This window comes from Strix uralensis, chromosome 3 (genome assembly GCF_047716275.1).
Source record: "Strix uralensis isolate ZFMK-TIS-50842 chromosome 3, bStrUra1, whole genome shotgun sequence".
In the NCBI taxonomy this organism is placed as follows: Eukaryota; Metazoa; Chordata; class Aves; order Strigiformes; family Strigidae; genus Strix; species Strix uralensis.
In genome coordinates this window covers 37,495,950-37,520,428 of record NC_133974.1, presented here as the reverse complement: position 1 = coordinate 37,520,428, position 24,479 = coordinate 37,495,950, and the positions used below count along the sequence as shown (strand labels likewise).

Sequence of the window (24,479 nt, the reverse complement as noted above, 5' to 3'; positions counted from 1 at the left end):
ATAAACAGTAACTTGGAGTAGTAAAAGCCAAGGTTTAGAAATCCCCTTACTTCTTTGTGGAATAAAACACAAGAGCCTTGTTAAATTGGGCCTGCCTTTGAATTCAAGCTTATTTGCTAGCTTTAGGCTGTACTTTTATCCTTTTGTCAGTATAATCCATTTTAAGTTCTGGGTTATTTTATAATTTGATACGATTCCTCCTGGTTTAGGGGAGTTTTGCTTTTAAATTATATCACACACAGAGATTGCACATACAGAGATACACAGACAGATAGATATGCAGAGAGAGATGTATATATACATGACACTTGTCATATATTGGTTATTCATCTAGCTTCTCATCCTACTTCAATATCAAAGCAAAGAGTACTTTTTCCCATTTTGCTCTCAGCTCTGATCAGTCATTACTCCCAGATGTTGCTCTGACCCAAAGCCTCATTTTCAAACCCGGGATGAAGGTAAGTGCCCAAGGCCACCCAAGGTTTCCCTCAATCCCTCCCCTCAGAGGGGTTACGAGGGAGATGGCTCATGACCACACAGTGGGTGCTAGCACAAAGGTGGGCTGTTGCCTTCAACCCCCGCGCTCCTGGGCAACTCTCGGATTTTGCACTTAACACCTTCTTCGATCCCTACACACATCCCTACAAAACCAAGATGGTGGCGTCAGGTCAGGGCCCCAGAGCTTGCCGGCCTCAGGGCAGGGCCTCAAGGCGACCCCCCCACCGCCGGAGGGTCCCCGCGGGGCGGGAGCTCGGGGCGGGGGCGCAGGGCCCAGCCCCCACCTCCCTCTTGAGCCGCCGCTGCCGGAGCATCATGGGAGAGCGGCAGCGCCCGGGCGTTAAGAGCCCCCCTCGCACCGCCCCTGCACGGCTTCAACCAATCAGCAGCCGGAATGTAGCCTCCCACCAATGGGGACAGCTGTTGCCAGTCGGCCGCCGCCGGCCTCTCCTACCAATCAGCCGCCGGGAGCCACGGCGCGCCGTCGAGCTGGCAGGGCGCGTAGCCAATGGCTGGCGACGAGAGCCCGCCTCCTCCACCGCCCCGTTGCTCGGGCAGCCGCTGTCAGTACTCGCCACGCGCCGCGGCGGCCCCTTTAAGCGTAGCGTGGCAACCGCCGGCGCGTCCGCCGGGCGGGCGGGCAGGTACCGCCGACGGCGGCGGGGCCGGCCGGGGCGACGGGGGTACCGCGGGGCGGGGCGGGACGGGGGGGTGGGTTGTACCTGGGTGCTGTGAGGGTTGGGCGCGGGCCCGGGCCTAGGCCTAGGCTTACCCTCCGGTGGAGGGGAGTGTTCGGATCTGCAGCTGCGGATCTTACTCCCGACGTGCTGTGTGGGCCGGGCTGAGCGGCTCGGTCCCGGGGCAGGCAGCGGAGCCGGCGGCTGGGCCCCGGGGCTCCCAGCGGCGGGGTTAGGGCGCGGAGGGGGGGCTTCGTCCCCAGCACCTGCGGGTTTCGCGCAACAGGCCGTCATAAAAGTGGTGTACGCGGGGCCGCGGGTGCTCAGTCCCTTTCCTCAGAAATCATTTATTGTCGGGCTAAATGATTGCACTGAAAATGTACTCTCACATGTAGTCGTTAATTGTTTTAAAAAGTGTTAATTAAAAGTAATATTTGATCTGTTCTTTAAGAACTTTTCCCCAGTGAAGGAAAATCTCTTGGTTGCTCTTTGGGAACTGGAGAGCTGCTTTCAGGAATGGCTAAGTTGAACTAGGTAAGTCTACACACACCAGAGGTATGGGTGGAAATATGAACAACGGCATGCGCCTCCTTGGTAGAGGATTTAGAAACATAATCTTTTTCCTGACTGTAGGACTGGCCTGTGTATTACCTATTTGCACTACTGTTTCCTCATTTCTGACCTGAGATTTACAGACTTTTTTCATATAGACTTTTTCATTTTGCGATCTGCTGATGAAAGTAACACCAGATATTACTGTCACAGAATTAGATAAATTTAACACTGGCTTTTAAAACCCTATAGCATTTTAATTCACCAAAAGCTGGTAAGCCTAGAAGAAATGTATACAGATAAGTCAGCAGCTGCAGATAGCATCCCTAATAAAATAGTTGCTCCTCATTAGAGCCTCATCAGTGAATATGTTTTGATGTGATACAAGTAAATTCTTTTGCTCCTCTCTTTTCTGGAAAAACTATAGTATTCGGATGTGAAAAAAATGAGTGGAGGAAGAGGAGGAAGATTAAGTTCTTTCGAAGTTATTCTTTGTCCTTAAGTTCAGCACTTTAATAATTTGGATTGATGCTTTTGTACTTGTCTGAAGCTGGGTCTTTCTTGCGCTGTCCCTCTCGGAATAGGTGGAAAAACTGAGCGGACCATTAGAGGTCAGCCTTTGTATCTGGGAAGTGTCATATGGTGACCAGTAAAAGCATCTTGCTTCTTCTGGTCTTAGAAAGGTATAAAGATTGAAAAGGACTTTAAAAGTTTTATGAGTCTTGCGTTACAGAACTAAGCTCTAGGTGTACTGTGAGAGAAGAGTTACTGATTAATTTTCCTTTCTCTCTATGGCTTAATACCTGTAATCCAGTAGTTAAATTTCTGTTTCTGTGATTTACTTAGGAGTGATAGGAAGACAGTATTCTGTCACCATTGCAGTTGTTTTGTGTTCTCTATTTTGTCTGCTGTGTCCTTCCTTCACAGTGACCTGGAGCTTGACTGTTTTTTGTAACGATAATCATGTTTTCAATACAAAGTATGTAAATTTAAATAGCAATAGTAGAAGTTGCTGAAATGAAGGAATATGATATTCTGGAAACAAAACCGTTTCTAAAGTTTGTACAAGTCTTAGATTTACTTCAGCCATCCTGTACTGATGTGATCTTGATGCATTAGGCTTTTAAAAGCATGTGTGAAGCTTTTGAAGGAGGTGGTTGGGGTTTTGGTGGGGGGGGGAAATCTTAGTAGACCTGCTGCCAACCCGCAATGTTTGGCTCCTCACAAACTTATTAAATGTACCAGGGAAAAATAGATATCTTTGTGGATCTTACTCACACAAGTTGAACTTATTTTATAATCAACTCAAACTAGTTGGTAACAATTGAAAAGTGAGTGAACCGAAGCATTTCTTAATTAGACAGTCCTTAGGCTAATTGAAATAAAACTCAGATATCCTAGTGATTCATTCATTTTCAAGATAAACCGTGCATTCTTTATGTTAATCAAATTACATTATAAACTGGTGGAAAACTGTATTTGGCAAGGCTTGACAGACTAAGGTTTCTTGTTTTATATGGAAAAATATGATACCAATTTATAAAACTGAAAACCATTTGAAGATTCAGAAAATGTTTTTGGTGATCTCTTAAGGGAGCTTTTATTGGTTCACCTTTTTCAATTTGTTTTCAGTCCATTGCTTTTCAAAGTACTTCTAGAACACATCAAAAATTACTGTTCATTTATGTTGCTGTATGTCAAAATGATACTTAGCAAAATATTCTCAAATGTGGGGAATATCCAGTACAGAAGTGATGGATAATTCTAATCCTCCAGTTCTTAAAATTTGTGTGTTTTAAATACACTGAGTTATGAAAAGCATTCTTCAGAAAGATTATTGCCTCTTCAGTGAACACTTGTAGGACTGTAAAATAACTGATCAGCTTTAAATCAGTAAGTGAAAGTGAGCATTCTTGTTTTATATATATAATTAGACATCTTGATGATCGAACTGTAGGCATTTATGTTTTCTCTAAATGCAGTCCCATTTGTTTTCGTTCATATTTGTTATATTCTCAAGAAAAAGCCTGCATAATGATTTCTTTCTGTCCTTCTGTGTCTTGAAGACAGACCAAATTTTGGTGTATCTGTTGAAGATATTTGCCCTGTAGAGTAATCCCTGCCTCCACACACAGCTAAGTTAACACTTCTAGATGTGGTGGTGCCTATAACACTGATGTGCCCACTTTGGGAGTCCAGGACTCCTGGGTGCCACATGTGCCCCTCTGGCCCTGGGACAGCCTTGCATCCAAGTAACAGACTAGGTTGCTTGAATTCCCACCAGTTTGTTTTATTCAGCATGTTGTTACAAGCAAACAAGGAACACAGATGCAGAGCCAACAGTTGATTGTTAGTCTAATTAAAATACTAACAGTTTAATCAAAGACTTAGTATTAGTCCAGATACTAACACAGTTCAAGTTATATACGATTACAGTGATATAGGCACAAACTAGTACCAAACCCTTTCTCTGGTGTTATCTTCACCCACCCACTCTCCCTCTGGGACTTGACTGGCTTCATCTGGGAGGAGGAGGTCTTTGCAGCAAGTCATCAGCATCCCAAATCCTTCCCTGGCAGGAGGAGGATGGTGATGGTTTCTTCCTCCTTGCCTTGGGTCCATATGGGACCATTTTTATATGCTTAACACACTGTGCACCTTGCTCTTTATTCTATTCTGTTCTTCTGTTCATTGATTCATGATTCCATATTACATCTCAATTTACTACGTGGTGTGTTTTACGTATGTTGAGTACTTGTTCTTTGTTCTATATGTTTCCTATAAAACTGGTGTTACCCAGCTCTCAAGACTGCATCCCCTTGATGACCAGTGACTGAGCACAGGTGAGCTGTTATAGCTTAGGGCCCTGCTACTGTCCTGTGTTTGTGCTTTCAGGTCCCTGCAGTCACCCCATGCCTGTACTCCTCTATGCTGCATTTCTGCAAGGGTTGTAGATAGTTTGTCCTCACAGAATAACCACTTGTAATAGCTGTCATTTATAAACATAAATGTTTAACAGTACACACTAGACAATTGTACAAAGCTGAGCAAAAAGCTAAAACAAATTAGATAAGTTCCCTGGTTATTAACTAATTTTGTTGCAGCTAAATAATCTATAACGAAGCTCCAGTCACCCAACATGAGTTCAGACAAAGTCTGACACGTTTTGTGGCCCATGTTGTTAGCTGGAAATGAAGCCTTTGGCTTCAGTGACACCACCACACTTTGTGTGGGTTACAAATACAACTACTGTTTTTAATGGTTTTTTGTTTTCACTCAGGATTACTGTAATAATGTGAGGTGTTGCAGCCCTCCAGAGTACTATTTTTATGTTTTATATTATTTTAGTATTTTAATATCAATATATTAATTTATATTTTATTTTCTATTTTTTGTATTCCCTGAGATTCTGTCCTGGGGAAACAGAATTGTAGCAGTATTGCCTGTGTACCCTCTAGAGACCAGGTTGTCTCTGTTTCAGTTTGGGCTTGGTTTGCTCTTCAAGGAGCAAAATAACATAGATTCTGTGCAGATGTTTGTGAGGCCAGGACTTAGGAGTGGAGCTGTTTGAGAGTAGCGATATACCCTGATAGGTTCTAATATTCTTACGTGATCTTAGTTCTGCTCTCATTAGCATATCTGAGGGTCTTCATTACACTTAAACAAGATAATACGATTATGGTTAGGTAAATACTTTTGAAATATTTTTAACTGCATTACTTCAGAAGAGAAAAGAACAGTCATCACTGATCATCTGAATGTTCACAATAACTGATACTCTCCAGCATGTGTTTAGCAATCTCTAGGACAAATGATCTCAAGCATCTCAAGATCTTTCTGGGCTTTGCAGTGCAATTTCAATTTTCATCAGAATCTTCTCTGACATAAGTTTTAGGCATGTAATTTATTTGGACCACTTTGAAAATATTTAGGTGCTTAAAAAACATTATTTTGGAAAGTTACTCCCTAAGTAAAGAAAAAAACCTCTCTTCCAAATAATTCAGTATTAATCTCCCAGCAGCTTCCCAGTTTAGAAATCCGTTGGGATATTTATTCCTCTAATTCCTTATCCCTCTAATCCTGTATAGATTATGAGGGCAAATGGATTCCAGTCACTGGAGACAGAGTTGTGCTAACAGTGAACTGGGCCAGAAAGCTTGAACTTGTAATGAAAACTGTCTTGGCAACTGACATTTCTGTTCTGTTTGGCTATGCAATTCTGTATGTATAGACAGTGGAACAGAAGGCCGAGAAGCATTATCGGGAAATAATATAGTGAAAAATTTACAGCTCGTTTACAGGTATGTTGTATGCCTTGCAGTGTAGAGGAATTTTGATTGAAAGCTGCTCAATTTTTTGTGTGTAGATTGCTTTACCATTTAGAAATGGGCTAGGAGCTTATGTCATTAAACAGGCAGAACTGATGGGCTCTGATGCAAGTCCAATTTATTCACCCATTAGAGGCTTGATGTCCTGAAGTTGGATTGAAGGGAGACAGATGGTGAAATAAGCTTGAGAGCTGTGAAGAGTGGCGAGAGAGACAAAAGTCATGGGAGGCTGAGTGTAGTCAGTAAAATACTTCCTAAACTGATGAGAAAATTCTTTTGACTGAGAAGGTGAGGAAAATTTTGGATATATTTACTCCATTATATTGTCAGGAAGTGTCTCCAAAAATGCAAAGGTGATTTTTTTACCTTGAAATTAGAAGACTTTTTCAGTTTACATCAGAAAACAGGCTGTAGGACCAGCCCTTCTCATTTTATACCTGCTGCAGATATAATATTTACCACATACCAGCAGTGTGGGCTCTCTTTATCAGATATAAAAACTCCAAAAGGTTGTATTTGCATTTTCCTATAAGGCACATGACACAAATGTGTGTGCTCCTGCCAGTTCCTGAAGGCACAAAACACTAGATGCTGTAGGGTACGAGAGTACTTTCCAGGGCAAAGACTGTGGTGCACAGGTACAGTCTCATTAGTGGTTAGGGACAGAGTGTCCTTCAGACAAATGGGACAACTGATTTTCATGCCCATTGTTTAACATCATCGGAGTGTCAGAAATTGAGATACGGAAGATTTAGTCAAATTCGACAAATATCTCAAATCTAGTTACATACGTCATTTGTTTGGTTAGAAAGTTTTAAAGTATATTTAAATTATTTTCCTGAGTAGCATCAAGCTTTCACTTGTCTTCTGTTTTCCAGATAATTCTTTTCCCCTCTCTCTTAACCTGGGAGTAATTTCTTATTTTAGATTTAGCTGTGTTAATTTTCTGATTTCTCTGTTGAGGATGAACTCAGAGAGAACTCTGAGACTACTGAGTGTAATACTAGTAGTATTCCTAGAGTTATCTCTGTGACATTTAATATAAATAAAGCTAATGTAGCACAGCATGTGGTATAAGTTTATAGAAATCCTGAATAATTTTACAGGTTTTTTTACCTTTCTTTCTTAACTAAACAGCAAACTCATTCTCACTTTTTCCCTCTCTCTAAACTGTTACAGAAAAAATGCATTCTGAATGATAACTACTGCTTGCTGAACTGAACTGGAAAGATCTCATGCTTTGGAGATGAAGATGATAAATCCAAGGAAATAATCCAGCTGCTACCATTGTAACAGCTGAAAGGTCCTTTGTGTCAAAATGAACAGTCTTTGAGAAAAATCTGGGAAGCAGTTAAATGTGAAAAATGGGAGAAAGAGTAAGGAGCCCAGATTCTGAACACGACATGAAATCAGATGGGAATAAAAATAGTGACTCCTATTATTCAGATGAAGATAACGCATCTCATTCATCTGGCCAGTCGCCAACACTAAGCTATCCATCTACAAGGCAAGAAAAAAGAGATCACAAAACACAAACTTCAAACAGCCTTGTGCACTACCAAGGTAGGTAGATAGCAAAGTTGCTGCTTTGTAACTGCTTTAAAGAGTTAATTATCTTTGAAAGCTGACATAAAAGTGGGAAACTACCATTATGAGAATCTACAAATAAGGTTTATGTGAATTATGCTACAGATGGCAGATAGACTGTACCTGCTCCATTGAAAACTGAAATTAACCTTTTCCTGCATAAGGAGGATTTTAGTGATTTTTCAGAATTATTCATATTTTTGAACGAGTGAATGTGGTTCTTATACTAGCGTTTTGTTGAATCATGCTGATGCTCTCTTTTTGTCTTTGACAAAAAGACTCGAGGCCAAGGACTCAAAGCAAGTCCTTACTATGCAGTCAGTAAAAGAGAAGCAATTGTTAAAATTTCTCTGACAGAATACCCCTAAAGATCTCTGTCTTGTGGAAGTCTAGTTGGCTAGTGTAATACTGGGTACTTTCAAAAAACAAACAAATGAAAGACCACTAACGTGGCAAGAGAGAGAAAATGTGTTTGGTGAAAGTTAGGTGCATGTGGAAATTCAAAAGAAAGCTTTTTCTGGTCCTTCCTTGAGGGTAAAATTTCCAATTTGAGCTGAAATCTCCAATTTGAGCTGAAATAGCTCCACTTTGAGCTCCCTTACACACACCTCACCTGCATAAACTGCTTGATTGATTGAGATTGTGGGGAAGTGAATATCCCTACAAAAAGGCAGAGTGGTTATACAGGTCCTGGGCTGAAGTAGGGATGTGAAGCCTCTCTGCTGCACCTTGGCAGCTTGTTCTAAATAATTGCATGCATTTGCTGGTGAAGTCAGAGCATATTCTGCCTCTCTCAAGCAAGTGCTCTATTTCATTCATAAGTGCTAGATACTGTGTGAATCATTTAGTCAACATTAAGATCTGAAGATCTAACCTTAAACATTGAAGTTGCCCAGGGAGTATATCACTTCAGATCCTTGACGGTGTTGGTGTCCTGGTGCAGCTGGTGTTTTGCCAAGCTTCTCTGTGTTCAGAAGTGGCATCTTCTCCATAGCGGTCATGGGTTAGCTGTCTGGGAAACAAAAACTGCAGTTCCACTGTGCTGTTTAATTTGGAGGGGGCAATGAATGACTAGTTCTTTGATTACATAGCCAGAACTGAACATAATTATTACATGAAGGTATTGTGAATGTCATGTCCTTGAAAGACACTATTCCCTAATTTAACTATATGGTCAAAAGTGCAAACCTGGTCTTGGAATTTTCTGTTCTGCCCTAAATGTGGAGAAATTCTTGAAGGGGCTGGAAGTCTAGGGTTAATGGGAATGGCCTTACTTGGTGATAGGAGTGGCATCATTCCTGCAGTGCATGTATTAGATAATCTTTTCACACCTGAATGTGACATAAGCATTCTTTGTAAAGGGGAAAAAAAAGCCTTCTTTTGTTTGCCCAAGCTGTGGAAAAAATAAGCATCAAGCAGAAAATGAATGAGTATTTGTGAAAAATGTTCAAAGGAAATTATAAGAAAATATTTTAAAGCTTTTATTTTTGCTCTAAAATATTCTCTGTAGAATAGAAACATGGTGAGCGCCAAAGGGGAGGAAGAATTTGCTGTCACATACACTCACTGTCTGTGTATACGTAACTGCACTATTTCTGTATCACAGTTTTCAAGCCTGAATTATAAGCTGCTGCACAGTATGTTTCTTCCAAACACTGATGTACCTTCATGAATTATGCACTCTCTGTATATTCAGTTGTTTTAAGAGATATTTTTGGTGCATTATATCCTTCATTCTTTGAGTGTGGCTTGAGAGGCAAATAAGATAGAAACAAAATGTTTAGCTTTTATCTGTGGGGATGATCATAAAATAATAATATCAAATAGGAATGTGAGTGATGCATACTAGTAATCAAATAAGGATACTGTGTGGCAAATAACTTGTGATACAAGGATAAATTATTCAGGGAGCACTGAATTTTCGTAGGATTTATAATTTTGCTTTGGAGGCTTTTTGCATTGAGCCTTTGAAATCTGCTGTTTTGTCTGTAAGCATGGCAGCTGGATTTGAAAATACTACTGCATTTGTCTGAGAGAATTACATCTTGCATAATATATAACTAGCTAATGCTCAGCTAATTGTTGCCATTTTAAAAGCATTTGATAATATTGTATGCATAAGAGTACAGTATTTCTAAAACATTTTAATAAACATCATCAAATATTAACAAAATATGACTTATTTCTGATAAGATTTGCAGATTATTACTTTACAATGGTCCTATATTGATGTCTGCAAATACTACCTCTTACAGTACATAACAAACATAAATCTCTGGTTTTTTATCTATCAAAAGGATCATAAGTCTATCACATATATGCCTTTTATTGTCTGATTTGAAAGCTGCAATCTCTGCGAAGTATTGTAAAATTGTTTCAGGCAGAGCTTCATTCCAGGAAGGATGTCTGAATAGACAAACTGCATTGTCTTATAGTAAATATGCTTTTTATTTTTCCTCTCTTAGCCACAAAGAATTTGGGTTCCAAATATGCACCAAGCAAAAGAGAGACGCGGTGGGGTTTCCGTTCTCAGAGCTTCACTAGGGATTCTCCTGCAAAAGATATAGATCTTGTTACAAAAAGAGTTCTTTCTGCTAGACTGCTGAAAATCAATGAGCTCCGAAATGAACTGACTGAACTCCACATCAAACTAGATGAGCTGCAGAAGGAAAACAGGGCACTGAAGAGGCTTCAGCACAGGCAGGAGAAAGCCTTGAATAAGTTTGAAGATACAGAAAACGAAATCTCTCAGCTCCTTGCCCGGCACAACAATGAGATTAGAATATTAAGGGAGCGCCTACGAAAATCTCAAGAGAGGGAACGTGCAACTGAGAGACGGCTGAAAGATTCGGAAGGTGAACTGTACAGAACAAAAACTGTCTTGCAGAAACTGAAAAAGCTGTCTGCAGATAAGCACCTTGCTGAAAGAGATGACCTGACAAAGAAACTAGCCTATGCAGAGAGTAGGCTAGAGGACAGTGAAAGAAGAATTAAGGTGAGATTGCTTTCTCTCTGTAAGAAATTCTGGTAATTTCTTACCATAATGACCTTCATGAATTGTATTTTTTCACAGTTGTGGAGCAAATAGAAAATCATTCTTTTTTTTTACACATAAGCAGCACCAAGTAAATTATTTCCAAGGTGATTATATAGTTACATACTTGGTAGCTGTGAATTCAAATTTCTGTTTGCAAATTGAGTATATTTTGTCAGAATATATACTGTGGGCTTGTGCTTTTAGGTGTTTTTATAACCAGTAATAACATTTCAGGAGTGCATGCAGCTATAATACAACTTTATGCAATCTAATTTTTCTTCTTGGAGGGGAAGCATTTGTTAAAAAATTTTCTGGGTATTTAGGGAACTGTATACTAAAATTCTAAAAAACATATATATAGTAATTCTTTTTCAATTTTGTGAACTGCATTCATGCAATGTTTGATTGTCCACTGTTCTGCACGTATGAGAGCTGAGCTGAACAAAATTACAGCAGTTTTTTTAATACTGAAATGAGCTTTAGAACATTCCGTGGGTATCCATTTTAAGAATTTTGTGCAATATATTTTAATTTTGTTCAGCAAAAACGTTTACATTTTTGTAAACATGTCTACACTGTAAACATGTCTAAAAACTCATTTAAAAATAATTGTGTTAACACTATTAAACTGTTGGTAGTTGTATGCAATACTACTTTTAGCTGAAATTATGTTGGTCATTTAAATGGTGTTAAAGTTTGATGTCTATATTAGTAATTACACCTAAATTACATTACAGAGATAATAGGTCAGGAAATCCAAAGGATTAAACTGGAAACTAAGCTTTCATAATATAAATCCCAAAATACCAAGATATAAACTTATTACCCACATAACCTCACCCTGTAGTGTCACCATCGGGCATCTGTAGTTTTATGATCAGGTATTTCAGTATTTGTAGTACTGGATAATGTTAAAATGAATCATACTCTAAAAAGTAAGGGCTTTTCTTCTACTCTTATTCCTTCTGTCATCATCACAGGCTCACTTAAAACAGCTATAGCAAGGCAGGGCTATGTAAATGAAATCACAGTTACAAATTTGTCTCTAGCAGAAAGGTTAAAAATTATTTCTTGTCTTCTTCCTTCTTACAGGGAGGTATTCTGTTTCTTAACCATCATTTTGAGATTTGTCTTAGAGATCTGGAGGTCCAGTGTGCCAAGAGCCTTGCAGAAAGTAATGTGTGTTCTCATATGTCCTCAAGTCACCTCCCAATACTCCAGAAGAATGAGCTGCAGCATCTGCAGGTGTTCTGTCTGCCCCCTCAAAGTTAGGATTAAGGGTTTAAATGTATTCAGTGTTACAGCAGTGGTGGAGCTGATATCTGACTCTAAGATGCTGATTTACTGTAATTTTATTTAAGTAATTTCACTATAATAAATGTACTTCGGTTATTAAAAAATACTTTGTTTTAATTGAAGGATCTGGAAAAAAATCTTGAATTAAGTGGTAGCAGTTTTCAACGAGAGTTACATTCAAAGAAAAAAAAGATGTATGAGGCTCAAGAAGAAAACAGAATTCTCCAAGAAGAGCTTCATCAACTAAATCAGAAGCTGAAGGTAGAATGTGAAGCAATACAAGTTGCTAAACATGTTCTGGCATTTTATCTTTGGAAGTATCTGTAATCAGGTTTGAATAGTTTACCAGTGACTGCACTCTCTGATGTGTACTTAATTATATACCACATGTGAGTTCTTTTCCTGAAACATTCTGTGCTCCGACCCTACAGTGTCTATAATAGGAATGTCTCTACGTTAATCATTATTGTTAGCACTAGCTAAGAAAAAAAAGATCAAGTACATAGCCAAGCATTGAGCTTAAACCACAAGACGTACTGGAAAATTACATTTTGAAGGCTTGAATTTAAAATTAAATCTGCAGGTATATACAGTACTTTGTTACTAATGTACTTGCATTACAGTAGGTTTGTGTAAAGATTAATTTCATGTATTTGTGATGTCCACATGTGCTGCTAAATTTTGTGCAAAGGTTTGTTTGCATCCCCCCACCCCGTTGTTGCCCACATTCTAAATTTAAGGACTGAAAATATTGTTATGTTCTACCTAGTCAGCTTATCTTTAGAAAAAAAAATAAATTACCTGAGCCGAAGTACTTCATTTCTAGGAGAATTACGCTGAAACCTGAAGTCTCAAACATACTTATATAATGGAGGTACACCAGTTTACCACCTTACTAGTTATCAAGCAAGTAGCAGCATTAGTAACTCAAACTTACATGTTTAGAGTAAGTGTCTTAAGCCTGATTTGTTAGTGGAGAGTTTAATATTTTCAAAATATTTTATAGATGATTTCTGATAACTCACTGTTTGCTTCTGTATTTTATTCAATAAATGTCATTAAGGAAGAGTATATCTCTACCTCTGTGATGCAGTGGGCCTCCGCTCGGTGGTACTGACATGCCCTGTGACAAGTGACATTGCTAGCATTGAAATGTTTTAACTCTTTACAATACTGAAAATTCAGTTGTGCAATCTGTACATATGTTGTAAGTCTTACTCATGTTGATGGAAGCATTGGCATTTAGTTTTATTTTCACTTCAGAGGTGCTTTTTTTTTTCCAGAATATTTTGCTAATAAGTTTGTTGGGGGTAAAGTTCTGTCTGCTTTCTTAGAGCATAAGCCAAGTTAGGAATGTGATTGTTCTCCTTAAAACATCAGATGTAACGTTTGATTACTTTACTCTGTTTCTATTACATCATGTATTTTTAATGTAATTTACAACTTTGCTAATGACTAGTAAATGAAATGTTAGTAACTCATTGTTATACCTACCTCTTTAATTCCCAGGAAAAAGAAAGAGAACTTGAAGCAAAAAATATATATGCTAATCGTATGTTGAAGCTATCACCAAGAAAAGACATGGATATTATACAACGAAAAAGAGGTAATTTATATAAAGCAATAAAGGCAGAAAAATTAATGGCGACACTTTAAAATTACTCTGCTAGGTTATATCATTCATGCCATTCAGTGTTTGACCCTACCACTGCTTGTTCAAGAACATTTACTTTTTTGCACTGCTTTCAACACAGCACTTGTTACAAAGAAGGGCACGCTGTTTGTTTGACTGTTCTGTAACTGCAGCAGAACCAAAATCCAGAGCTTCATCAGAGTTCTTAACTCCTTTCATACCAGGTGTTCCTGGGTGAAGGAGGAGAGAAAGATTGTTTCGTAAATTCTCTAATAAATCATAGATAATGTCTACATGACAATAAATTACAGATGCTTTAAAAATACTTAACTTCGTTGCTATGAATATTTTGGTGATGTTTTTTATTTATTTTTTCCTAATTCAGCTTTACTGTCTGTCAGATAAGCTGCACTCTTTTTTTTCCTCAAAGAGTACATATGTCCCAGAACATAATCTTCTAAAAGTATCAGTGCACTGATTTCTTCTGGTGTGACAAGGCAGCCTCAAGCCTTATGCTACCCCCATAAATATGCTTGTATATATGTGTGTCTGTATGTGTGCTTAGACTATTTTCACTGGATCAGTAGAGTCTACTTGTCAGAAGAAGCGGGAATTTATGGGACTGTTTTAAATTGTTAATGCCAGCATTTCAGTTTGTCTGCTGCTCATTTTATTATAGATGTTCTACTATTATTTCATTTTAGGTTCAGATTTTTTAAAATGTCATTCTGTAGAGATAAGTGTGTGTGTTTCAAAGATGCAGATAAGTGAATTTTAGTTTTATGAGTTTGCTTCTCTACATGTAGCTTCTGTGGCAAGCAGTAAGATGAGTGAGAGATTTTTTGGGGATTTTTAAAGAAATATTCAGTATACAGTAATGACTTTAAGGGGTTTTTTATTTTTTTTCAGTAGAAGTTTTGCATGCAATTTTTTTTAAATAGCATTTACAGATGCTGAAAACAGCTATGTGAAACTTGTCAATACTTTCCACTTCCATTGGCTCCAATACAGTCTTTTATGTTTCCTGCAAATCATTAAAAATGAGAGACAGGTATATAGTGGGATATTTTCAAGTGAAAACATTATTTAATTAGTTTGTATTTTCTACAGCCAACAACCAAAATATTAAAAAAGGATCACAGCTCACAAAAGGTGTACAGACCAGCGGATACTTCTCACCAGTAGAATTATTTCCAGAATCAGAACTTGCCTGTGGGGACACAGTAAACAAGAAAGAAGGGATTCTTCCTAAAATAGTGAGTTCCATAAAAATTTGAGACTTGCTCCAGATCACTCACCTATCAGATTTAATGCACAACTTATATTTTAGAAAATATGTGTGAATATACAAATATAAATATATAGGAAATATAATTTAGAAAACATTCTGATCTTTAAGAGAAACTCTGCCCTTCCAGAAATATCATACTTGGTTTTTGTGACGCTTAATTCATCATATTCTGTTTTACTGATAACTGTTAGCTCAGTTTGTTTCTTTTTCTGCCACTGTCATTTCTTTGAAGTTTTTAAGACTTCATTTTGGTTTTCTCCCCTTTATTTATAATGCTTATTTGAGAAATCTGTTGTAACAGTGCTGGCTGTGTTGTCTCTCTTTTTGCTTTGGTCTTAATTATGGTTTCTTTTACTTTCCAGATTTATTTCACAATGCATAAATCTAACACTTCCTCTTATTGTCATAATGCTGGTATTTCTTCTGTCGTTTTTCCAGCTTTGTGAATATGGTTGGATTTTTTCAGTTTTCCATTTCCCTTTTTATTATAAAATATCACCATTAGAAGTATTGCTAATACTGTGACCCCAGGCTAAAATCAAAGAGATTTTTAAAGTATTACAAATCAGAATGACACAGATTATGGTACAAATTGTACAAATTCTGATTACATAAGGCTAGGACTATTTGTCAGTAATAATGCTGTGATGATGGTCTTGACTGGCTTCCTGGTAGGACTGAAGCTTTTTTTATGGCTGTTTCATTCATATGTTCTCTCTTCCAAACCCCTTTCTGTAAGTATGGATGTAGTTTAATGTATGCAATCTTCCAGCATATACTTTGGTGTGTGAGTTACAGAACCGCACAGCTGGTGCAGTGCAGCTCATGGAGTCCAACTATATGTCATCTTACAAACCTCTCTAGTTCATGTATGTCTGTTGGTTTAAGTAACGTAAATTAGATTTGGGTAGCCTGTGCTTTCATCAGTTTTCTAAGTCAAGCATTTTAAATACTTGGCCACCATCTCTTTATGGAGTTTTTGGGTTTTTAAAATAAAATAATGACAGTCTTGTACATGAAGGGAAGATATTTGAAGTTGTTTTGGCTAATAGTCATATTTTCTTTGTTCGTTAAGTAGTAACTGTTTCTCTTGTTTCTCTTTTAATCTAGAAGCTTATTTTACTCTAAAATAATCACAAGCTACAAAGTTAGCATCCACATGTTGGATTACACTGGCTTTCTCTTCACCTCATTGCTACTACTTTTCTGTTAGTGATTTTTACTGCTGACATTAATATCTTCTGCAGGTTCTTTTAAGACTAAACCTTTCTCTTTCACTGTTTATTACTTTAGTACTCCATAACTTTAAGCACCACTGTCAGACTGTCCAAATCTACAACCCACTCACTTGAGTAAAAAGATCAGATTGTGGAAATAGATTTATTGCTTGTTTGTAACTAATTGCTTGCTTGTTAAAAGAATAAGGTGGTGAGGTCTGGCCTTCTATTAAAGTCCTTGAAAAAGACAACTTAACTTCTGACTTCTAAAGAGAACTACCCTAACACAGTGATAATTTTGCTTTATGACGTTGGAGCTGCAGCTTTCATGAGAGATGTAATACAGAACAGAGTTGACTGTCTATTCATTTTGTTTCAGGTGCATAAAACTATGTTAGAGGTGGTGAGATTTTAGGGCCAAACCCCTGCGTTGTCAAAGCTGGCTCGGTTTAGATGACTTGCTCATTTTTATGTTTAGCAGTAAGAATGTGATTTCAGAATGATGTAGAAGTTCATATGGTTTTATATTTTTGTTTTATTGATTATTATTCCCTATCAGTTTCTGGTTTGTATCAATCTATTTCAGGAAAAAGAAACTCAAGACAAAGAACGGAAAGAGCAAGCTGACCTCCTAAGACAAGACCGAGACAGGGAAAGAGAAGAGAAACAGAGTCGTTTTCAGGAAATACAGGCTTTAGAGGAGAGGGTTCAAAAACTACATGATGGTAAGGAAACGGGCAGCTGAAGGCTGGAAAATACACCATAGAATACTAATCAAGGGAGGCTGCTAGTTTCTTGTGAGAAGAGCGAAATGATTTTGCAGAGATCACTACAGTGGAAAATTATTTTCAGTTATATTATGCAAAGAGTATCAGAAAGAAGTGTGAAATATAGAATAATCTGTCCCCTGTACTCAGCTGTGATTAAGTATGCAGCAGCAAAAAATGCTGTCCATGAAAAAGTATGGAAGCCTGAGAGATTTTGCTTTACAACACAAGGATGACATAGCAGGTAAATGCTGATGTTATCTCTGACTTGCTAGATGTTATTGAGGTACTCAGTAGATTTTTACTATCATAGAACAAATCTGCTTTACTTAATATGGCCTGTTTTTTCAGTACGTATCTACTTCAGTCATATAGTTTGAAATTGTAGTTTCTTTTCACTTGTGGTTATCTGAATCATTTGGCGTGGCTGTTTGAGAAATGTCGGTTTCTATAATTGTATTTTAATATTGCTTTTTTATTAGAATCTTAGGATCGTAGAATCGTTTGGTTTGGAAAAGACCTTTAAGATCATTGAGTCCAACTGTTAACCTAACACTGCCAAGTCCACCACTACACCCTAGTGTCACATCAGCTCATCTTCTAAATACCTCTAAGGGTGGTGACTCCACCACTTCCCTGGGCAGCCTGTTCCAATGCTTGACAACCCCTTTCGGTGAAGAAATTTTTCGTACTATCCAATCTAAGCCTCTCCTGGTGCAACTTGAGGACATTTCCTCTTATCATATCACTTCTTACTTGGGAAAAGAGACCGACATGCACCCATCTCGCTACAACCTCCTTTCAGGTAGTTGTAGAGAGCAATAAGGTCTCCCTTGAGCCTCCTTTTCTCCAGGCTAAACAACCCCAGTTCCCTCAGCTGCTCCTTGTGCTCTAGACCCTTCACCAGCTTCGTTGCTCTTTGGACACACTTCAGCACTTCAGTGTCTGTCTTGAAGTGAAGAGCCCAAAACTGAACACAGTATTCAAGGTGCAGCCTCACCAGTGCCAAGTACAGGGGAACAATCACTTCCCTGGTCCTGCTGGCCACACTATTCCTGAGACAAGCCAGAAAATATTAATTTGGTTTTCATAACATCTTAATGACTTCATTCATAAGTCTCTTAATCTAAAGTATTTTAGGTGGACTGCAACCTGTCATGTTAAAATACTCTCTCACGATTATAATTAATGAACAGTAACACCTATTCTAGATGACAAGGAAGAATTCTAAAAAAATCTATAGCTGCTTTCAGAGGTAAATTCTGTGTAAAATCTTCTACCTCTGCTGACATCAGTGCTCAACTTACGTAAGCCAAGAATCTGTTGTTATGTCTCTTAAGTAAGATGATTTGACCACCTTGCCCATCTTACACTGTAAGCTGATATTTTTCCCACCTTACATGCAGAAAGTAGCTCCTTACTTAACTTGGTATAATGATATGCTATTGAAAAAATATATATATTAAATATATTTAATTGCAGTTGTTTCTATAAGTTTGATCTGAAGTAGAATAGATAATGTGGAATTTCGTGAAAACATCAGTCAGAAATTTGAATAAAATGTTCAAAGGGGAATGCAATTGAAGGGGCCAGGAAGTCATATTCAGCTTTTGGCCAAAGACATACCTCTTGATAGAAAAATATTTTGAAGAGAGAAATATTTGAGAGGCTTCCTTTTTCTTGTACACATAAATATTTGCAGGTTCTATCTAGAAGTTTATTATTGTTTTGCACCTTTGCACAGCTATAAAGGGACACCAAACTGACATTTGATATTTGTGCAGACATTCTCATTGAGTTCACGTAAAGGTGTTTCCTGTATGCAGCAGATGCAGTATATTTTAAAGCATTCACTACTTGAAACCGCTAATGACTCCCATGACTTTGTGGCCTGGTAGCTTCACAGGAGTAGTTCCCTTCATGGAAAAAAAGCCCCAAATGTATATCCCAGAACCATCCAAATGTCAGTGGTGCTGACAAAGGAAAATAAAGTACTGTGCAAGTCAGAACTGTTAAAATCAGTGATGTTGTATTCATTTTCATTCAAACCCAGGAAATGGAAAGGCAATTGGCAGAAATGAAATTCCTCTGAAAATTCTAAAACGTGGATAATGTCCTAATCCCTTTGGAAGATGACAGTAAACTTTTATATCTTAGTAGAGAACCTGGTGTGAATTTTGTTGTAATTTTTGAAGAATATAGTTTTGCAGTAGGGAAACCACATTATGCATAGAAGAGCACATTAAAAACTCAATGGCTTTTGCTTGCGTTATTTTCAAAATATTCTTTTAAAGTCATTTTAAAACTAAAACATTTTAAATAATATTTAATCATTTCCTGCAGACTGGGAAAGGGAAGAATATGACAAAATGAAAAAAGAAAGCAGCTTTTTATTGGATAAAGAGAAAACAAAGATGGAGACACAAGTCCACAAACCTGAAGTAGAGAGAGAAAGCACTGAAATGCTGGAAGAGCGGCGAAAAAGAGAGTTCCTGCTTGCTAAAATGCAAGAAATTGATAGAGAAACTCAAAATGTGATGAACATGAAACCTGCTTCCCAAGCACCACTCATAAATACAGCAAGAAAATCTCATTCCGTGGAGAAAAAAGAAAAAACTAATCAATTCTTTGAGATTCCTGGAAAGGTTACTAATGGATTTCCTGTAGATGACAGCCAGGATGATGCCACAAGAGCACTAGGGCAGAAGCAACGAAATCTAAGGACCTTAGATTTAAGTAGTGAGTTAACATTTGGTAGTTACGTACCTTCCTTTGGGAAAGGATCAGGGAGACTGAGTTGGCTTACTCAAAAAAGTGACAACTTAGAAGAAAATGTTAAGGAAAATGCAGATTTCAATAGTAAGAAAGAAAAGAAGTCCAATTTAATGGAGCAACTCTTTGGAAGCAGTGCCAGTACCATCTTTCTTTCTAAAAATAATGATACAACACCTTTTGACATAGATTGGGACTCTAGTAATACTCTTCTTGTTGAAAAAACCAGTAAAGTCAAAGTAAAAGAAGACAATGAGCTTTTTGGTGAAGTAAGAAACCTAAGCAGACACCGTTTGCAACACACTACAAGCAAGCCAGGAGTTAAGACCCTTGGTTCTTTAGAAGATGAAATCGAAGAAGTAATCTTACAATGATCATACTTTTATATGTTTCATATGTAAATACTGAAAAAATATTTTCATGTAATATTTATTAGATACAGATTTGAAACATTTCAGATATATTGTAAAGCCTTATGAAGGAATAATTTACATGAATGGGTATATGTATAGAGGAAAGATGCACTTTGATAGAATAGCCTAACCTACATGCAGGAGATTTCTTCTAAAGTGTAATATCCAAATACAGACCTTGGAGGTCCAGCAGTGACTCTTTTGGCAGAAAGACAGGGAAGGTGTTCTGAGGGACTTTGATAGATGAGATAGGTGCTGGCTGGCTGCTTCAGTCAATCAGAGAAGATACTTTTGCCCCAACTTGGGCTCCAGACCGACTGTCACTGTTGCCATGTGGCACCATCTGACTTGTGCAGCTGTGGCTCAGGGTCTGAGAGGCTCAGCAGCACCGAGCTGGTAGGGATGCCATAGGAATGGAAGGACTTGCAGAGGCTTACTGATTTGTGCCCTTTGCTCGTGCTCTCTCACACACCCTTCAAGCTCCCTCTTACTCTTGTGCGCTCACTGTCTTACCCCCTTGTCCTTCTCTCTTTCACTCTTGCCCCTGCTTCCTCTCACACTCTCTCTTTTGCCATCGCTCTCAAAATTTTTGAGGCTTACTGATGTGTAATGGTATGTTAAGTAAAATTCTACTTCTCACAAGGGAGCATTATTATTTATTGCAGAATGAGTTGGCTGAGAAGGCAGCAAGCTTTTATGAGGCAGCCCTAGCATTCAGGGCAGCTACCGGACGAGCATCTCTGGCTAGTCAGCATAGGAATTATTTTGGGATTTTTTTGCCTATAGGCTGCTTACAGTACACTGCTTTTCATTTGGAGTACTTCTTTTAGGCCTCAGATATTTTTTCTTTCTTGGGCATTCAGAGAGCCTCTTATCTGTGCATATGTAACATCAGCGTCATGAAATGGCTAGAAGAGACATACCTAGCACAAAGGCTCAGGTAGAAAGAGAAAATTCTACACTGCAATCATGTTATTATCTCAGAAGAACATAAACAGAAACACAATTAACTCAGGAACAGCTGATCTCTCTTCTGCATAGGTTTTCTGTAGACCATATTACCAGATTTGTCTAACTCTTCTCATATATTCAGGTTCTGTTTGTTATATAATGCCATTTTTTGTAATTTCTGAATTTTTTATTAAAATTCCAGTCATCACTAACTCATTTTTTTAACAAAATGGTTTTATTAAATGATTTGAGTAAAATTTTTGTGTGTAGATCATCTTTAACACAAAGTTCTGACTTTTTATATCATGTTATTGATACTGGAGGGGGAGGGAGGTTGACAGCAGCATTGATAGTGATGTTATTCACTGCATGGTGCTGTGTACACAAATTAAAAAGGTAGGCAATGAAGGATTTAGCAGAGACGTTCCAGAAAATAAACTGAAGGTCATTCCTTACTAAAACAACAGGTTTTGAAATGCTTCTCTGATATGCTCCCTATGAGCCTGATTCAAAACTTACTAAAATACAGAGAAGGATTCTCATGATTTCAAGATGCTTTGAGCCAAGATTTTTCTGAACACAATGGCTCTTCTGAAAAGAAAGGCTGGTGTCTGCATCATGCAATAACTTTGTTTGCTCCTGCATTCAGAAAGAAAATTAGTCACAGATCCAGACCCAGTGTGTGGGACCGTTCTTACTAGGCACCCTGCAGTGAAGAGCAACTCATGTTCACCTGCTTGTTTTCAGTCCCAATTATATTGATTATAATATTAGAGAATTGAGCTGGTTCGTTTTGCTTGCAGATGGTCAGAGTATCAGAACAATTCTGACCAGCAACACTGAATTTAACTGTCTGTGTTTCTCTTCCACAGTGACTTCTTTGGGGGAATACTGTGGTGTAAGAGGTAGATGTCTGTGGGTAAACACCATGGGTGTTTGTGAGTGCATGGTTATTTGTCTTAACTTTCTTGTCCTAATTGTGGGTGACTGCTGCCCTTCTAGAAGATGACACTTTGCTCCTGAAGATACTGCTGGGATCAGTTGTTTATTTTTCTTTCCTGTGGTTGAGGATTCTAAGGCATAAAACAATGTAGCTGCTGTGGTTATTAAGGATCATGTAGTGTAAGAAGAGTTGGGTTTTTGTTTCTTTGCAAGTCAGCCCATTAATACCTGGCAAATTCTGTCACGCTGAACTGATGTGACCTGCTGTTTTAATTACAAATGTATAGTTTCTAAGCTGTTTCATAGTATCAGCTCCTTCTTAAGTTCACAAATGTTCACATCCTGTTACCAGACTCTTCCTGACTCTTCCTGAAGCAAATACTGTGGTGACTTGTACCAAAAAAAAAAAAAGTGTATCTGCGTTAGGAAGGTGAAAATAAATTAATCTGCCGGGAACAGTATCACAGGTATAGTTTCCCTTTCCCCCTTATTGCTCTCTAGCTCTACAGCTTATTCCCTTTTCTTTCTGCACTTTCTAGTTTTAGAGTTACTTTTATGCAAATACTATTACAGTTAGAATGTATAAAGCCAGCGCATTGAAAGGGAATCTTGTTTGGGGGGGGAACCTTTGGGTCCTTCTAACATCTGTAAGCAGTGTTTCCACTCTTGAGTAACAGTTTTCTACTGACTGGAAGCAACTTTTGCAAGGTCTATGGATGTGATTGGGCACAGAGATCCCCTGTAGTCCTCTTGACGCGTGGTCTCAACTACTGTATCCAGATAGTCTGCATGTTGCTTTTAGTGGTGGCAGTGTGTAATAGCACTTGACTGACTGCAGAAGAATCCATCTTTTGTGGTAGAAAGTAGGTCACAAATGCTTTGTATGATTTGTATGTGATTTGATGTCTATGTCCAGTTGTGGGTTCTCTTTTGTTAGGTGTTCAGATCATATGGCTGTTGATTCTGTTGTGGTTTGCTTTCCTTCTGAACCACCAAAGGTGGTGTGAGAAATTTCTCCATTCTGACAAGAAAAGATCATTAAAGCTTGATTAACCATTTTAGTAGAATATTCAGGGAGATATTCAAGGAGGAGCTCAAGGGTAGCCTAGGTTGCAGTGGCCATGAAATGGTGGAGTTCAAGATCCTTAGGGCAGCAAAGAGGGTGCACAGCCAGCTTGCTGCCCCGCACTTCAGGAGAGCAGACTTTGGCCTCTTCAGGGATCTACTTGGCAGAGTAACATCAGATAAAGCCCTGGAGGGAAGATGAGCCCAAGAAAGCTGGTTAATGTTCAAGGATCACCTTCTCCAAGCTCAGGAGCAATGCATCCTGACAAAGAGGAAGTCAGGTAAGACCACCAGGAGGGCTGCATGGATGAACAAGGAACTCCTGGACAAGCTCAGACACAAATAGGAGCCTACAGAGGGTGGAAGTGAGGACAGGTAGCCTGGAAGGAAGATAAGATAAACTGTCCTAGCAGCCAGGGATCAGGTCAGGAAGGCCAAAATCCTGATAGAATTAAATCTGGCCACAGAGGTCAAGGGCAACAAGAAAAGCTTCTATAGCTATGTCTGTTATAAAGGAAGACTAGGGAAAATGTGGGCCCTCTCTGGAAGGAAACGGGAGACTTGGTCACCTGGGATATGGAGAGGGCTGAGGTACTCATTGACTTTTTTGCCTCAGTCTTCACTGGCAAGAGCTCCAGCCACATCACCCAAGACGCAGAAGGCAAAGGCAGGTACTGGCAGAATGAAGAAACATCCACTGTAGGAGAAGATCGGGTTTGAGACCGTCTGAGGAGCCTGAAGTTGCACAAGTCCATGGGACCTCATGAGATGCATCTGCGGGTCCTGAGAGAACTGGTGGATGAAATGGCTAAGCAACTATTCATCACTTTTGAGAAGTTGTGGCAGTCCAGTGAAGTTCCTGCTGGCTGGAAAAGGGGAAATATAACCCCCATTCTTAAAAACAGAAAAAGGAAGACCTGGGAATTACAGTCCAGTCAGTCTCACCTCTGCACCTGGCAAGATCATGGAGTGGATCCTCTTGCAAACTATGCTAGGGCACATGGAAAATAAGGAGATGATCGATGACAGCCAACATGGCTTCACTACGGGCAAATCGAGCCTGATGAATTTGGTGGTCTTCTACAACGGGGTTACAGCGTTGGTGGATAAGGGAAGAGCAACTGATGTCATCTACCTGAATTTGGGCAAAGCATTTGACACTGTCCTGCACGACATTCTTGTCTCTAAATTGGCAAGATGTGGATCTGATGGATAGACCACTTGGTGGGTAAGGAATTGGCTGGATGGTCACACTTATTTTCCATCACGTTCAAGTTGAGAACAGTGACAAGTGCCGTTCCTCAGAGGTCGGTACTGGGACTGGCGCTGTTTAACATCTTTGTTGGCAACATGGACAGTGGGATTGAGTGCACCCTCAGCAAGTTTGCCAACGACACCGAGCTGTGTGGTGCAGTCAACACGCTGGAGGGAAGGGATGTCATCTAGAGGGACC

General features: G+C 38.8%; 1 protein-coding gene across 6 annotated transcripts; it reads left to right on the top strand.

Annotated features, from left to right (window-relative positions):
• The first annotated feature begins 1,031 nt into the window (after positions 1 to 1,031).
• On the top strand, positions 1,032 to 21,231 carry LCA5 (lebercilin LCA5). 6 transcript variants are annotated; one of them, XM_074861916.1, is made up of 10 exons: positions 1,032 to 1,142; positions 1,627 to 1,709; positions 4,528 to 4,570; positions 7,235 to 7,618; positions 10,108 to 10,637; positions 12,099 to 12,236; positions 13,485 to 13,581; positions 14,719 to 14,864; positions 16,676 to 16,841; positions 19,227 to 21,231. In XM_074861916.1, exons 4-10 carry the CDS (start codon positions 7,420 to 7,422, stop codon positions 20,027 to 20,029), a joined length of 2,079 nt encoding a protein of 692 aa, XP_074718017.1. In that variant the 5' UTR covers positions 1,032 to 1,142; positions 1,627 to 1,709; positions 4,528 to 4,570; positions 7,235 to 7,419; the 3' UTR covers positions 20,030 to 21,231. The 6 variants fall into 6 exon arrangements, with proteins under 6 accessions (XP_074718017.1, XP_074718019.1, XP_074718015.1 ...); XM_074861918.1 differs by lacking the exon at positions 4,528 to 4,570 and having other exon boundaries at positions 16,703 to 16,841; XM_074861914.1 differs by lacking the exon at positions 4,528 to 4,570.
• Positions 21,232 to 24,479: the final 3,248 nt, after the last annotated feature.

Bases quoted from the DNA above. Each gene is read 5' to 3' on its own strand.
- LCA5 (XM_074861914.1), top strand. From the start codon at position 7,420: ATGGGAGAAAGAGTAAGGAGCCCAGATTCTGAACACGACATGAAATCA. The intron at 10,638-12,098 runs GTGAGATTGCTT...TTTTAATTGAAG, and splicing joins ACAGTGAAAGAAGAATTAAG to GATCTGGAAAAAAATCTTGA. The intron at 12,237-13,484 runs GTAGAATGTGAA...TTTAATTCCCAG, and splicing joins AACTAAATCAGAAGCTGAAG to GAAAAAGAAAGAGAACTTGA.